This window comes from Choloepus didactylus, chromosome 11 (assembly GCF_015220235.1).
Source record: "Choloepus didactylus isolate mChoDid1 chromosome 11, mChoDid1.pri, whole genome shotgun sequence".
Lineage (NCBI taxonomy): Eukaryota > Metazoa > Chordata > Mammalia > Pilosa > Megalonychidae > Choloepus > Choloepus didactylus.
Window position 1 is genome coordinate 61,914,562 of NC_051317.1, and position 13,356 is coordinate 61,927,917.

The window sequence follows — 13,356 nt, forward strand, 5'->3', positions numbered from 1 at the left end:
TAAGATTGGTGTCAGTTCTTTCTGGAAAGTTTGGTAGAATTCCCCTGTGAAGCCATCTGGCCCTGGGCATTTATTTGTGGGAAGATTTTTGATGACTGATTGGATCTCTTTGCTTGTGATGGGTTGGTTGAGGTCTTCTATTTCTTCTCTGGTCAGTCTAGGTTGTTCATATGTTTCCAGGAAATTGTCCATTTCTTCTACATTGTCCAGTTTATTGCCATACAGTTGTTCATAATATCCTCTTATAAAGTTTTTAATTTCTTCAGGATCTGCAGTTATGTCACCTTTTTCATTCATTATTTTGTTTATATGGGTCTTCTCTCTTTTTGATTTTGTCAGTCTAGCTAGGGGCTTGTCAATCTTGTTGATCTTCTCAAAGAACCAACTTTTGGTGATATTTATCCTCTCTGTTGTTTTTTTGTTCTCTATGTCATTTATTTCTGCTTTAATTCTTGTTATTTCTTTTCTTGTACTTGGTTTAGGATTGGTTTGCTGTTCATTTTCTAGCTTCTTCAGTTGATCCATTAGTTCTTTGATTTTGGCTCTTTCTTCCTTTTTAATATATGCATTTAGTGCTATAAATTTCCCCCTTAGCACTGCTTTTGCTGCATCCCATAGGTTTTGGTATGTTGTGTTCTCATTTTCGTTCGTCTCTATATATTTAGCAATTTCTCTTGCTATTTCTTCTTTAACCCACTGATTGTTTAGGAGTGTGTTGTTTAACCTCCAGGTATTTGTGAATTTTCTAAGTCTCTGATGGTTATTGACTTCTAATTGTATTCCATTGTGGTCAGAGAATGTGCTTTGAATAATTTCAATCTTTTTAAATTTATTGAGGCTTGTTTTATGTCCCAGCATATGATCTATTCTGGAGAAAGTTCCGTGAGCACTAGAAAAGTATGTGTATCCTGGTGATTTGGGATGTAATGTCCTGTATATGTCTGTTAAATCTAATTCATTTATCAGATTGTTTAGGTTTTCAATTTCCTTATTGCTCTTCTGTCTGGTTGATCTATCTATAGGAGAGAGTGATGTGTTGAAGTCTCCCACAATTATTGTGGAAACATCAATTGCTTCCTTTAGTTTTGCCAGTGTTTCTCTCATGTATTTTGTGGCACCTTGATTGGGTGCATAGACATTTACGATTGTTATTTCTTCTTGCTGAATTGCCCCTTTTATTAGTATGTAGTGGCCTTCTTTGTCTCTCAAAACATCCCTGCATTTGAAGTCTATTTTATCTGAGATTAATATTGCTACACCTGCTTTCTTTTGGCTGTAGCTTGCATGAAATATTTTTTTCCATCCTTTCACTTTCAGTTTCTTTGTGTCCCTGTGTCTAAGATGAGTCTCTTGTATGCAACATATTGATGGTTCATTTTTTTTGATCCATTCTGCGAATCTATATCTTTTAATTGGGGAGTTTAATCCATTTACATTCAATGTTATAACCGTGAAGGCATTTCTTGAATCAGCCATCTTATCCTTTGGTTTATGTTTGCCATATTTTTCCCCTCTCTCTATTAATATCCTTTATTGTACCCATACCGAATCTCTTTAGTACTGAACCTTTCTCCAAGTCTCTCTGTCCTGTCTTTGTTTCTCTGTCTGTAGGGCGCCCTTGAGTATCTCCAGTAGGGCAGGTCTCTTGTTAGCAAATTCTCTCAGCATTTGTTTGTCTGTGAAAAATTTAAGCTCTCCCTCAAATTTGAAGGAGAGCTTTGCTGGATAAAGTATTCTTGGCTGGAAATTTTTCTCACTCAGAATTTTAAATATATCGTGCCACTGCCTTCTCGCCTCCATGGTGGCTGCTGAGTAGTCACTACTTAGTCTTATGCTGTTTCCTTTGTATGTGGTGAATTGCTTTTCTCTTGCTGCTTTCAGAACTTGCTCCTTCTCTTCTGTGTTTGACAGTGTGATCAGTATATGTCTTGGAGTGGGTTTATTTGGATTTATTCTATTTGGAGTTCGCTGAGCATTTATGATTTGTGTATTTATGTTGTTTAGAAGATTTGGGAAGTTTTCCCCAACAATTTCTTTGAATACTCTTCCTAGACCTTTACCCTTTTCTTCCCCTTCTGGGACACCAATGAGTCTTATATTTGGATGTTTCATATTATCTATCATATCCCTGAGGTCCATTTCGATTTTTTCAATTTTTTTCCCATTCTTTCTTTTATGCTTTCATTTTCCATTCTGTCATCTTCCAGGTCACTGATTCGTTGTTCAACTTCCTCTAGTCTTGTACTATGAGTGTCCGGAATCTTTTTAATTTGGTCAACAGTTTCTTTAATTTCCATAAGATTATCCATTTTTTTATTTAATCTTGCAATGTCTTCTTTATGCTCTTCTAGGGTCTTCTTGATTTCCTTTGTATCCCGTACTATGGTCTCATTGTTCATCTTCAGTTCTTTGAGTAGCTGCTCTAGGTGCTGTGTCTCTTCTGGTCTTTTGATTTGGGTGCTTGGGCTTGGGTTATCCATATCGTCTGTTTTTTTCATATGCTTTATAATTTTCTGTTGTTTTTGGCCTCGTGGCATTTGCTGACCTTGATAGGGTTCTTTTAGGGTTTGTAGACCTATTGAAGTCCTTATCTCTAATTTATCAGATCTACAGCTTCGTGGAGTACACTTTCTCTAACTAACCAGCAGGTGACGTCCACGAGCTACCTGTTCTCCACAAGCCAGTTCTCCCCTGCTTAGCCTTTTTGGTGAGTGGGGGAGTGAGTCTTGTGGGGCCCAATTGGTGTACCAAGCTTGCGTGTGTAGTTGGTGTTGCCTGCCCTGTATGTGGGGCGTGTTTCTGGGCAGTCAGGGAGGGGGGGTGGCCCTAACAATCAAATCTCCCTGGTGATCCTAGAGTTTTAAAGCTGGTGCAATAGTCTAATCCTTCAGTTCAGTCCTGCCACAGTTTGTCTCTGCCACTGACCCACAAGTCCTTGGTATTGGCGTATGGCTCCTGAGACTTGCAAGTTGGCCCCTCTTCCAGGCTGTGCACCCCGGGTCCTCTGTTGAGGGATGACTGTGCTATGTCACAGGTGGGTGCCTCCCCTCAGGGCAGTTCTGGGCTGCTGGGCTGTGTAGGGAGGCTCCCAGTCTGCTCAAATGATGGCTGAATGGGGCTTTGTTAATTCACACTGCTCCACCTTCCCAACTGTGGGACAATCAGCTGAGGTTGCAGGGAAGGCTAATGTCCACGCCCAGTTTTGTGGTGTGTGCCTGTTATTTGAAGCCCTTCCGTCACACTGGGTTGTCTGGGGCAGCTCTGGGCTATGGGGCTGGTGATGGGCAGGAGTGTTTCCTGTCCACCAGGATGGTGGCTGTGAGCGGACACCCCCGTTTTCTTGGGAAGTTGTGGTGTTTAGTGAATTTTCTCAGCCACTGAATTATTGCCTTTTGTCTCAGAGCTCTCTTAGTTCTGCTCTTGACTTGAGGTGCCCAAATTGAAAGTCTTTGAAGCTTTCTGTATTGGGCTTCTTAGAGTAATTGTTTCAGAAAAAGAAAAAAGGATTAAAAAAAAAAAAAAAAAAGGGTCCTCCTCAGAGATCTAATGGGTTATTGAAATGCTAAGAGACAAAGCAACCAGGGCCATTAAGGAAAGGTCCACAGGGCAGAGAGATCAGCTTTTCTTCGGGATTTGCATATGCGCCTCAGGGCCTGAGCTCCGCCCTTCCCCTTTCTGTGTTCACCAGAACTCCAAAAATCCTCTGCTTTTATTTTGGAGTTTTTCGTGTTTTTTTTTTTTTTTTTCTATGCCTGTCTCCTCTCTGCTGGGCTGGCTGCTCACAGATTCTCTGGTGTCTGGTCTCTGTCTATCTATGGTTGGAGTCTCAATCAGTAGAATGAGTTTCCGATAAGAGCAGCCACTGCAGTTCTCCCTTCTCCTTCCCGGAGCTGACAGCCCCTCCTCCCCCGGGACTGAGCCTGGCAGGGAGGGGCGCGGGTCCCCTGGCCGCAAAAACTTACAGATTTCGCTGATCTCAGCAGTTCGACATTTTCATGAGTGTTGTATGAAGTATGCCCAAAGACAGATTGCTCTGTGGTGTCCAGTCCACGCAGTTCCTGGCTTTCTACCTACTTTCCTGGAGGAGTAACTAAAACATACAGCTCACCAGTCTTCCATCTTCGAACATGGCCATTTTTAAATTCAAATTTTGACTTCAAACTTGTGTTCTTTATTAGTTGATTAATCAAAGGCTGTTACTTTTATATGGTACATTGAAAGTATGTACAAAATTGGAAAATAACATCATATACTGAACATTAACCCTGCATAGGGTATAGTTTGATTATTTATAATTTCAGTGAGAGTGTCCTCTAGAATCAATGTTAACATTAATTATTATAAAGAATTAAAATGCAGAAGGTGGAAGAAAGACCTTGAGATCTTTTAATCCTGTAATAAATCCTAAATGGCAGTCAATTTACTTGTTTATTTTACATAAAGATAAAATATGAGATTGAGCAAAGAATCTCAATTAAATTACTTGTTTGGATTTTGTGGACTCTGTTGATAGTAATTATTCCATTGTAATAAAGCCTTGAGATAGGAAAAAAAGTCTCCAAAGATAACATTGAACACAACATGTAATATTGCTATTTTATGACCTAGCTGTCTAATAATGATGGAATTATGTAAACTAAGTCTATTTGAGTATTTAGAGGTAGATCACAGTTGTTAATTGTGTTTGAACCAACTCTTGCTCAAGAAGTAAACTAGAAAACCTTTGTTGAACGACCTATTTCCTGGCTGAGCTATTAAAATGGCATTTGATTTCTAAACTTAACTCATACCCAGGGCTTTGAGAATTTTTTGAATTCCCTTCTTAATAGACTTGTGAAAAATAACCCCAAAAATAAGGTGATTTATTTGGAAGACTTCCCTTACAATACAACGCTACTTTTAAAAGGTCAATTTAAATCCTGATATCATTATTTGGTTTCTTGTAAGGAAATAAAATATTTTGGTTTTAAATCTGCATGTAACTTGATCATTACCAGAGAGATAATTTTTTAACCTACTTTAGGTTTGTATTCTAATCAAATGGGGTTCATAACCACAGGTTTCCCTTTCATAGGTAAAGATAGTGATGAGACCGAGGATGCTGAGCTTTATGATGATCTTTACTGCCCAGCATGTGACAAATCTTTCAAGACAGAAAAGGCGTAAGTTTAATATCTTTGAACTTTTCTTTTCTTTTGAGGCAGTGTGTAACGCTTTGAAAATCCTAAAAGGAATTTGCTTTTAGCTGTTGATGGCACTCCCGCGTGTCATCTCGGGTAATTTCTGTCCAGCAGGGGAGGAAGGAGGGCTTGTACCAGCAGTTGAGCCTGTCGTACTGATTCTCATTCATCCAAATATTCCTAGGTAATAGCTACTTTTCAAGCAGGCTGTAACTCTCCCAGGTAAGCAGTTTCTGCCAACCTGGGAACTTAAATTCATCCTGCCTGAAATATGTTTGCTGACATGGAAGGATTTTATTTAATGGGAACAATAAGAAAGAGAGAAGTATTTTAAAGGATACCTTTTTAAAGGAGGGACAAAAGAATATGGGAGCAAATGTGAGGAGAATAAGCGAGGGAAAATGGAAGCAAAACACCTGCAATGAGGAAGAAAGGAGACTAAAGGATGAAAAGGGGAAGTAGAAGTCATCAAGAGTATTACCAAGTAACTCCCAAGAGGAAAGTAATAGAGAAAAGTAAAAGAGAAGAGACAGAATATCAGAAAGTTAGAAACAAGAAAACAAAATGCAACAATGAAGGAGATTAAAAATTATTTTTATTTGGAAATAATGTCAAAAAAATTGCAAGAATTGTATATAGAGCACCCAGTTTGTCTATTTTACCCCATTTGTACATGCTGTCTGTCTCTGCACATACACACACAGTTTATTTTCCGAATAAGTTACATATATGGTGCCCCTTTACCTCTAAATACCTCTGTTTATATTTCCTAAGAAGAAGCTCTCTCTCTTATTTAACTATAGTACAACTATCAGCTTTGGGAATTTTTTAACATTGATACGGTGCTTTTATCTGGTTTACTGCCCATCTTCCAGTTTTGTCAATTGTTGCTTTATTAAAACATCCTTTATAGCATTTCCAACCCATCACCCTCAATATAAGATCCATTCCAGGATGATATATTGCATTTAATTGTCACTCTAGTCTCATTTAATCTGGAACAGCTCTCTTGTCTTTTATGTCATTGATGTTTTGGAAGAATACCAGCCCTTTAAAATATTTTTTAATAGAATATTTCCCATTTTGGGTTTGCCTGTTTCCTCATGATTAGATTTAGGTTATGCATCCCCAGAAAGAATAAGTACACGTGCATGTTGTGTTGTTCTCAGAGTTTCATATCTGGAGGGACATGTGCACTTGTCTCTCATTGGTGGTGATACTTTTGAGCCACCTAGTTAGTTTTTCTGCTGTGGAGTTAGTATTTTTCCCCTTGCAAGCTTCCCTGGCAGTGTGTTTAATCTGGCAGTAGGGAGACAGTGTTAGACCTGCAAATATCTTGCTCCTCATCAAGATTTCCCCCCTAGGTTTAGCATCCATTGATGATTTTTACTTGTATCAGTCTTTACTGTGGTAGTTGCCAGGTGATAATTTTCTGATGCCAGTGCTGCTACATGTATCATTTGTTTTTTGGCCTGCAGTTGTAAATAAGAACCCTCATTTCTTCCCCATGATCTGTCTCTTATCAGTGTGAATTTATGCATTTTTTTCCCCAATGTTTTCTAATTCATTACTGCCCTTTTCATCCTGAGAGTTTTCCAGATCTGTATAGCTTGAGTCCCTTCAAGCTGGCTCCTGGATCATTTTGACATGTATGATCATTTTTTTTGAGCCCTTACTTGTTGGCACAACAAGGTATTCCAGGCTTATCTTGTACCTGTGTGTCCAAGCCCTGGAATCAGCAGTTTCTCCAAGGAACTTTGGTCTGAAGGAGAATTTTAGTGGGAAGGAAAAGTAGCAACCTAAAGTAGAAAACTAAAAGTCTCAACAGATTGTGACAAAGTAGATAGTAATCCAAGTTCTCTACTTTTTAGTTTATCTAACTCTAGTAACTTAAATATTGCCAACTCTATATTTTGAAGTGTTTATAGTTGCCTATAGATTCAATGAGATAGAGTTTTGGGCAGAGGGGTAGAGTGGTGGGAGTGAGAAGGAGATGAGACCACTCTCGTGCTTCGAGCCCTCATGTCACCATTTCTCAGGTCAACAGGGGTCTTCCTTTCAAAATGTGTATCTTATAATTTCCCAGTGACTCCTCAAAGCCCATGGCGTGGTCTGGAACACGTTAACACTTAGGAAATAATTTAGTGGTTGAAAGGAAACAGTGGAGAAGGCTTTATATAAAAAATCGCAAAATAAAAATAATAAAGAATTTGGCAAAAAAGAAAGAATATATGTTGATAGAATGACAGAGAAAAGGGGGATGATAGGATGTGGGAAGCAGGAACGTGGTCGGAGGCTTCCGTGTACCTGAGGCCTAGGAAATCCGTACCAGGCTCTGTCTCTTTTTATGTCACTTCCGTTTTGCAGAGTGAGTGGGGAAAAAAAGTAAATTTAAACTTGGGTGCATAACTTATTTGGATACATATGAATTAATTGTTTTGCAGTTACTCATTTAAAATTGTTCTTTCAGCATGAGGAATCATGAAAAATCAAAGAAACATCGAGAAATGGTTGCCTTGTTAAAGCAACAGTTGGAAGAGGAGGAAGAAAATTTTTCAGGGCCTCAAACTGATGAAAATACATTGAATGCCAATTCCGAGGAAGAAATGGAAGAGTCACAAAAACAAAAGTACTTCTAAAAATTAAATGCTACTAGACAAAACTATCACATTTAGATGTTGCAGTTAAATGCTGTCTTATCCCAAGGAGGTTATTTTGCTATGCTCATTTTTGCCAGTTAATGGAAACTACATGGTGTTTAACTGGGTATAGATGTGATGTCAAATTAGTTTTTAGAGATATAACTATATAAAAACAGTTTTATACCGAGGCAGTTGATAAGCTAATTATTTTCAATTTTATTTGAACCACTGCTATAACTTCCTAATATGATAATGTTAACATTTTCTTTTAATGTTTTATGATTTAAATTTTTTTTTAGTATTTTACTGCTCTCTGTCTACTTTTCACTATTTTTTCTTTTAACTTAGTAGATCTTCTCAAAGTCAACTGTTTTAATGTTTTGATTTATATTTGTCCTTAGGCTTTCTAAGAAACAGAAGAAAAAGAAACAGAAACCAGCACAGGTATGTTAAAAACTTTTATTAACATTAAATATCAAATGTTAAAGTTGTAATGTTCTAATTTATTCAATATAGTCTATATAAAGGAGAGGGACTTTTATTCTGTAATTTATGTTGATCATAAAATGATTAAAAGGAGTTGAAAATATTATTTTCCTTTTTTGGTCCTTTTCTCTCATTTGTATGTAGCTAACTTGCTTAATTACTATTATCACTGTGTTTTAAAAATTTGCTTGTAGAATTACTCTAGAATTAATTTGCTGAGTGATTAAAAAATATATATATATCTGGACACACCTGATGACTGGCAGAGCTTTTAAATCAAAGACAACCTTTAATATCAGGAATGTAGGAAAATCTAGAGGTTGGTCATTGTATATCTAAGTTTATTCTTTCTACAACGTAAAATGAAATTTTACGAAAGGAACATTTATTTTGAAACTTGTAATCATGATTCTTGAAAAAATGTTTCTATTATTCATAAATTTATGTAACTTAAATATTTCACAGCTGGGGTCCAAATCCAGTGTTGTCTTTTTCAAGAATTATTTTAAAATAAAGCTTCATTAGGTAGTTCCGTATGTGTAATAAAATCTACTGGATGTCTTTAAACCTATAAAAACAAAATGATTTTGTCCATTTTAATAAACATTTATATTATTTGGTGTTTTTAAGATAATGGAATTTATTTTGTGCCACTGTAACATCTAGTTATATGAGCAAATATTAAATATTAGAATAGCTCTTTGAAAAACCTGAAAAAACTTAAAACATAATTGACACTAACAATTTTAGATTTGCCTTCATTTTCCAAATGGTTATAATGTATTTGATAGTTTTTGCCAGTTTCATATTCCAAAAGTGATACATGACACATGTGTTAATTACTGTTAAAATTGTAACTTGGAACACTTTGATTCAGTTATAAAACATCGTAGTTATATGTTCCTTTTGTAATTGACTCATACCATCATCCATCTAAAGACTCTATATAATCATTAGTTTAGAACATATACATAAGAATTAATTGTTTTACCATTACTCTTCCCTTTTGATGCCAGAAGCACAAGAATAAGGACAAGATAAAATTGAAGGGGATTTATGCCTAACCCTAGTCCATCTTATCTCAACTCATGGAGGACAGGTTCTTTAGACTGCACAGATAAACTCATGTATTAGTGTTTTTTTTTTTTAACTGACAAAAATGCTTCAGGTGACCACCCCATTTTTTTTCTTCCAAAGCTATATTCCTTTATAATACACAGTGCATAAGGTTTCTGATTATATTAGGGAGAGAGCCTCGGTGAAGACCTTGTTGGATGAGACACTTTTCCTAGTACCTTTTAAGCTCTTTTGAAAGGGAAGATAGTGTCATGGCATGTACTGATGATTACAGAGCAGGAGGCAACAAATACTAAGAATCTTGAAACTTCAAATTGGGAGAGTTTTTGGTTAAAAAAAAATTGCATTAAGTCAACAAGTATTGTTTAGATAATACAAAAAAAAAAAAATCTGAAATTGAATGCACACAGAAACAAATGATCCTGACTGACAGGAAAGAACCTAAGGCAGGTAACGTTTGAACATAGTGCTATGAATACCTTCCATGAGATAGATTCTAAAGGCAAAAATAACTGCAAAAAAGAACTTGTAACTTCACATAGGTTTGTTGGTGGTATTGGTGAAGTACTTCCAAACTATTTTGTATATATTGTAGGTGGGGCAAATGAGTGAATATCATAATATGGGGAAACAAATTTTCTTTGTGGAAGAAGGGAAATATAGGTAAAGATTGAGGGAAAGAGAAAAAACCCTTTAGTGTTACAGTGGATTTGGAGATATCAATATAAGCTCATAATTAAAAAAAAAATACATGTGTTAGCAGTGTCCACCATGAGAGCCTGGCAGCAGTGACACCCAGTAGCCGTGAGCTCACCTACTGCACAGATCTTGGTTTCTAAGTACTGTTTCTCACTAAAAGGAATCAGGGGTCCTTGGAGAAATGGCTGATAACTGGGCTGGGACAAGGAAGGTACAAAATGAGCAAGCCTGGAACATCTTATGCTAGAATCTAAGGAAATGCTCAAAAATTGATAAGGATACATTAGAAGCACCCAGGAGCCACCTTGAAGGACTTGACAGATTTGGGAAAATTTGGAACATCAATAGTAATAATAATAATAATAATAATAATAGTAATGGGTTATCATGCATTGATTTTATTTAAAAAAAATCATGTATCTATACAGAACCTAAAGAAAGAGTGTGTTGGAGAGAGGAGAAGGGAAAACTTCATTATAGAAGAATCTGAGTTGGTATAAATGGAATGAGAAGTAGAGTAATAAATAGAAAATCATTTCTGCAACCACAAATATAAGAATTTATAAGAATCGTCAATAGATGCCAAATCCATTGGGTGAATGGTTTTTGGGAAATAGGATATTCACAGTTTCACAGTAATACCCCACAGATTACTTGTTACTTAAAAAAGGAAAAAGGTACCTTGCAGTAGAAAAATCCGGCAATATTACCTTAATCAAATGGTCAAACTTAATATCACCAAAAGGTACAAACTGAAATTTGCCTCCTGATGTGATGTACTGAGAAGGACACAGTATTATAGTATTCCTGCCAAAAATGTTTAACCTGAATCTAATCATGAGGAAACAATCACTGAAAGTCCAGTTATGGGACATTCTACAAAACAGTCATCAAATTGTCAACATCAAGAAAGACAACTACTTTAACTACTTGTTAAATTGTATTTTGAAAATTATCACTGTTATGTATATATGTTAAAGTTCACAGTTAAAAAAATGCATTAAAAAAAGTAATAGTTGCTCGTTGCAGATCATGTGGAAAACATAGAATAGTATAAATATCATGCTTAATTCTACCTGTTGAGATTACTTCATATTGAATAAAATTGTGATCAGACTGTAGATATAGATTTTTCTTGTTTTGCCAGTTTGTGGTAAGCTTTTTCTATACAATTGAATGAATATCTTTGGAAACATAATTTTTAAGAGCTTCATAATTTTTCTTTACGTATTGAACCATCTGCTTATTGAACATTTGGATTGTTTCCATTTTTTCCCTAATTTATTATCTCTGTAATGATCATCCATGTTCTTAAATTATCTCCTATTTATTTCCTTAAGATACCCTCTTACCAGAGTGAGTGGGACATTATTATTGTTTATTAAAATTATTTGGCAACATTAACATAAGAAACCAATGTTGTTATAGGATTTATTTTGTAACTGACATTCACATTTTATTACCTAGAGTTATGATGATAATTTCAACGAAAATGGAACTGTAGAAGGAGTAAAGGTTGATCCAGAAGATGTCAACTTAAATCAAGACAGTGCCAAAGAATCGGAAGGTGGTCCCCCAAAAAATGTCAGTGTCACAGAGACCATCAAACAGTGTGGTGACCCAAAAAGTGAAGCGAAAAGGTAAGTCAAAGTTGCTTATTATTTTCTAATTACTTGATATTAATAGTAAGGATATCTTTTCATATATCAAATAAGTTCTCCTTTTCCATGATTGACAAAGTAAATCAGGTATATCTGTGCCTTATGCATGTACACATATACGTATACTCATATGCATACAGATGAAGCATGCTAGGAAGGGAATGCAAGAGGAATGTGCTCACAGACATTTCAGCAATGTGGCTAAATTTAGAAAGAAGTCATTTTGATCCAATTTTTGTTTCCCTTGTCCTGCTGAGGTTCTCATTTTGTCCTGGGGTCGGTAATCCATGACTCTCTTGAGAACAAGGCCGCTGATGTGTCTCTGTGTCCGTCCTCCCCCAGGTGAGGCTGTGCCCTGCTCACTGAAGTGTTAGTGACTGTCTTCCTATGCACATGACAGTCGGGCTGGATGAGGATGTGTCTACAGATCAGCAGCTCGGGGCCCTCCTGCTTGGAGTCCTGGACTCCTGGACTCCTGATGCTGCACAACGCTGCACAAGATAACCCTCTGAAAGCATCTTTGAGGGTCTTGACCACAGGTCACCCAGCTGCTGGTACAACACTGCCCACCTGGAAAGGAGAGCTCCTCACCTCACAGCTTTCACAGCCAGTAGTTTTTAAGTCATTAGAAAGTTCATTTTTAACCTAAGCATATCAAACCATCATATCTACTTGCTTTAGCCTCCCCTGCACTCCTCCACCCCCCCTACCCTGCAAGAATAGTCAGTTTCCTATCAGTGCAAACCTTAAAAATCTGCTATTCTCAACACCCACCTCCTTGTTTATCAAGGAGAAATGGGCCTGTCCTGCTCCTTCAAGTTTTCAGCCCTCCCCACACTAAGGACTGACTCCTTGCTTTAAAAAAGAATTCAGCTATACTCTGTACACAGATTTTATCCCAGCTTACTCATCCAAAAGTTAAAAACAGCACCAATTGAAATCTTAAACTGTATGTGAAAAAACACTTCCAGTGCCAGCATTTAAAAGAAAAAAAAAAAAAGAATGAAGTAAGGATGATGATTTAACCCAACAAGGGAAAATAGTGTTGAGTATCTACTGATATTCCCCTTGTGCCCCACCTTCTGTTCAGAAGAGGATGCAGCCATGTGTTACGCACTTTGTCTGCTTTAGCTTCTGTTGCTGCCTCATTTCGTCAGCTTTTCTCAACGTCTGTGTTCTGCTCCTCCACAAGTTTTTGATGAGCCTGTTTTATCTCTTTTTTGTCATTTTTAATGCAGTTTTATTGAGATATATTGATGCACCATACAATCCATCCAGTTTACAATACACATCACATTGTTGTCTATTCATCACCACAGTGAATTTTAGAATATTTTCATTACTCCAAAAATAAAAACAAAGCCCAAACATCCCATGCCCCTTATCTGCCGCTATTATTGACTCCTAGCATTGGTGTGGTACATTTGTTTCTGTTGATGAAAGGGTATTAAAATTACTGTTAACCAAATGCCTGTAATAGGTGCATTTTTTCCCCATCTACCACTCTACCATCAACTCCTTGTAGTAGTGACACACATTTGTTCTAGTTCATGAAAGAACTTTTTTATATTTGTACTGTCAATCAAGATTCACTGTTAAACAGTTCCGTAT

The 13,356-nt window shown here is 36.7% G+C and overlaps 1 protein-coding gene across 5 annotated transcripts in view; it reads left to right on the top strand.

Moving 5' to 3' along the window:
- DNAJC21 (DnaJ heat shock protein family (Hsp40) member C21) overlaps nucleotides 1–13,356 on the top strand; it is a 55,270-nt gene that overhangs the window by 13,719 nt on the left and 28,195 nt on the right. For 3 of the 5 annotated variants that reach the window (XR_005210942.1, XM_037799173.1, XM_037799175.1), the window contains exons 7-10: nucleotides 5,075–5,162; nucleotides 7,651–7,809; nucleotides 8,224–8,266; nucleotides 11,552–11,724. Coding sequence is in view for 3 of the 5 variants with exons in the window: in XM_037799173.1 (XP_037655101.1) it covers nucleotides 5,075–5,162; nucleotides 7,651–7,809; nucleotides 8,224–8,266; nucleotides 11,552–11,724 (463 nt within the window). In the remaining 2 variants the exon portion in view is untranslated. Of the gene's footprint in view, nucleotides 1–5,074; nucleotides 5,163–7,650; nucleotides 7,810–8,223; nucleotides 8,267–11,551; nucleotides 11,725–12,087; nucleotides 13,214–13,356 lie in introns of those variants that run through there. The other 2 variants (XR_005210943.1, XM_037799174.1) reach the window with 2 other exon arrangements.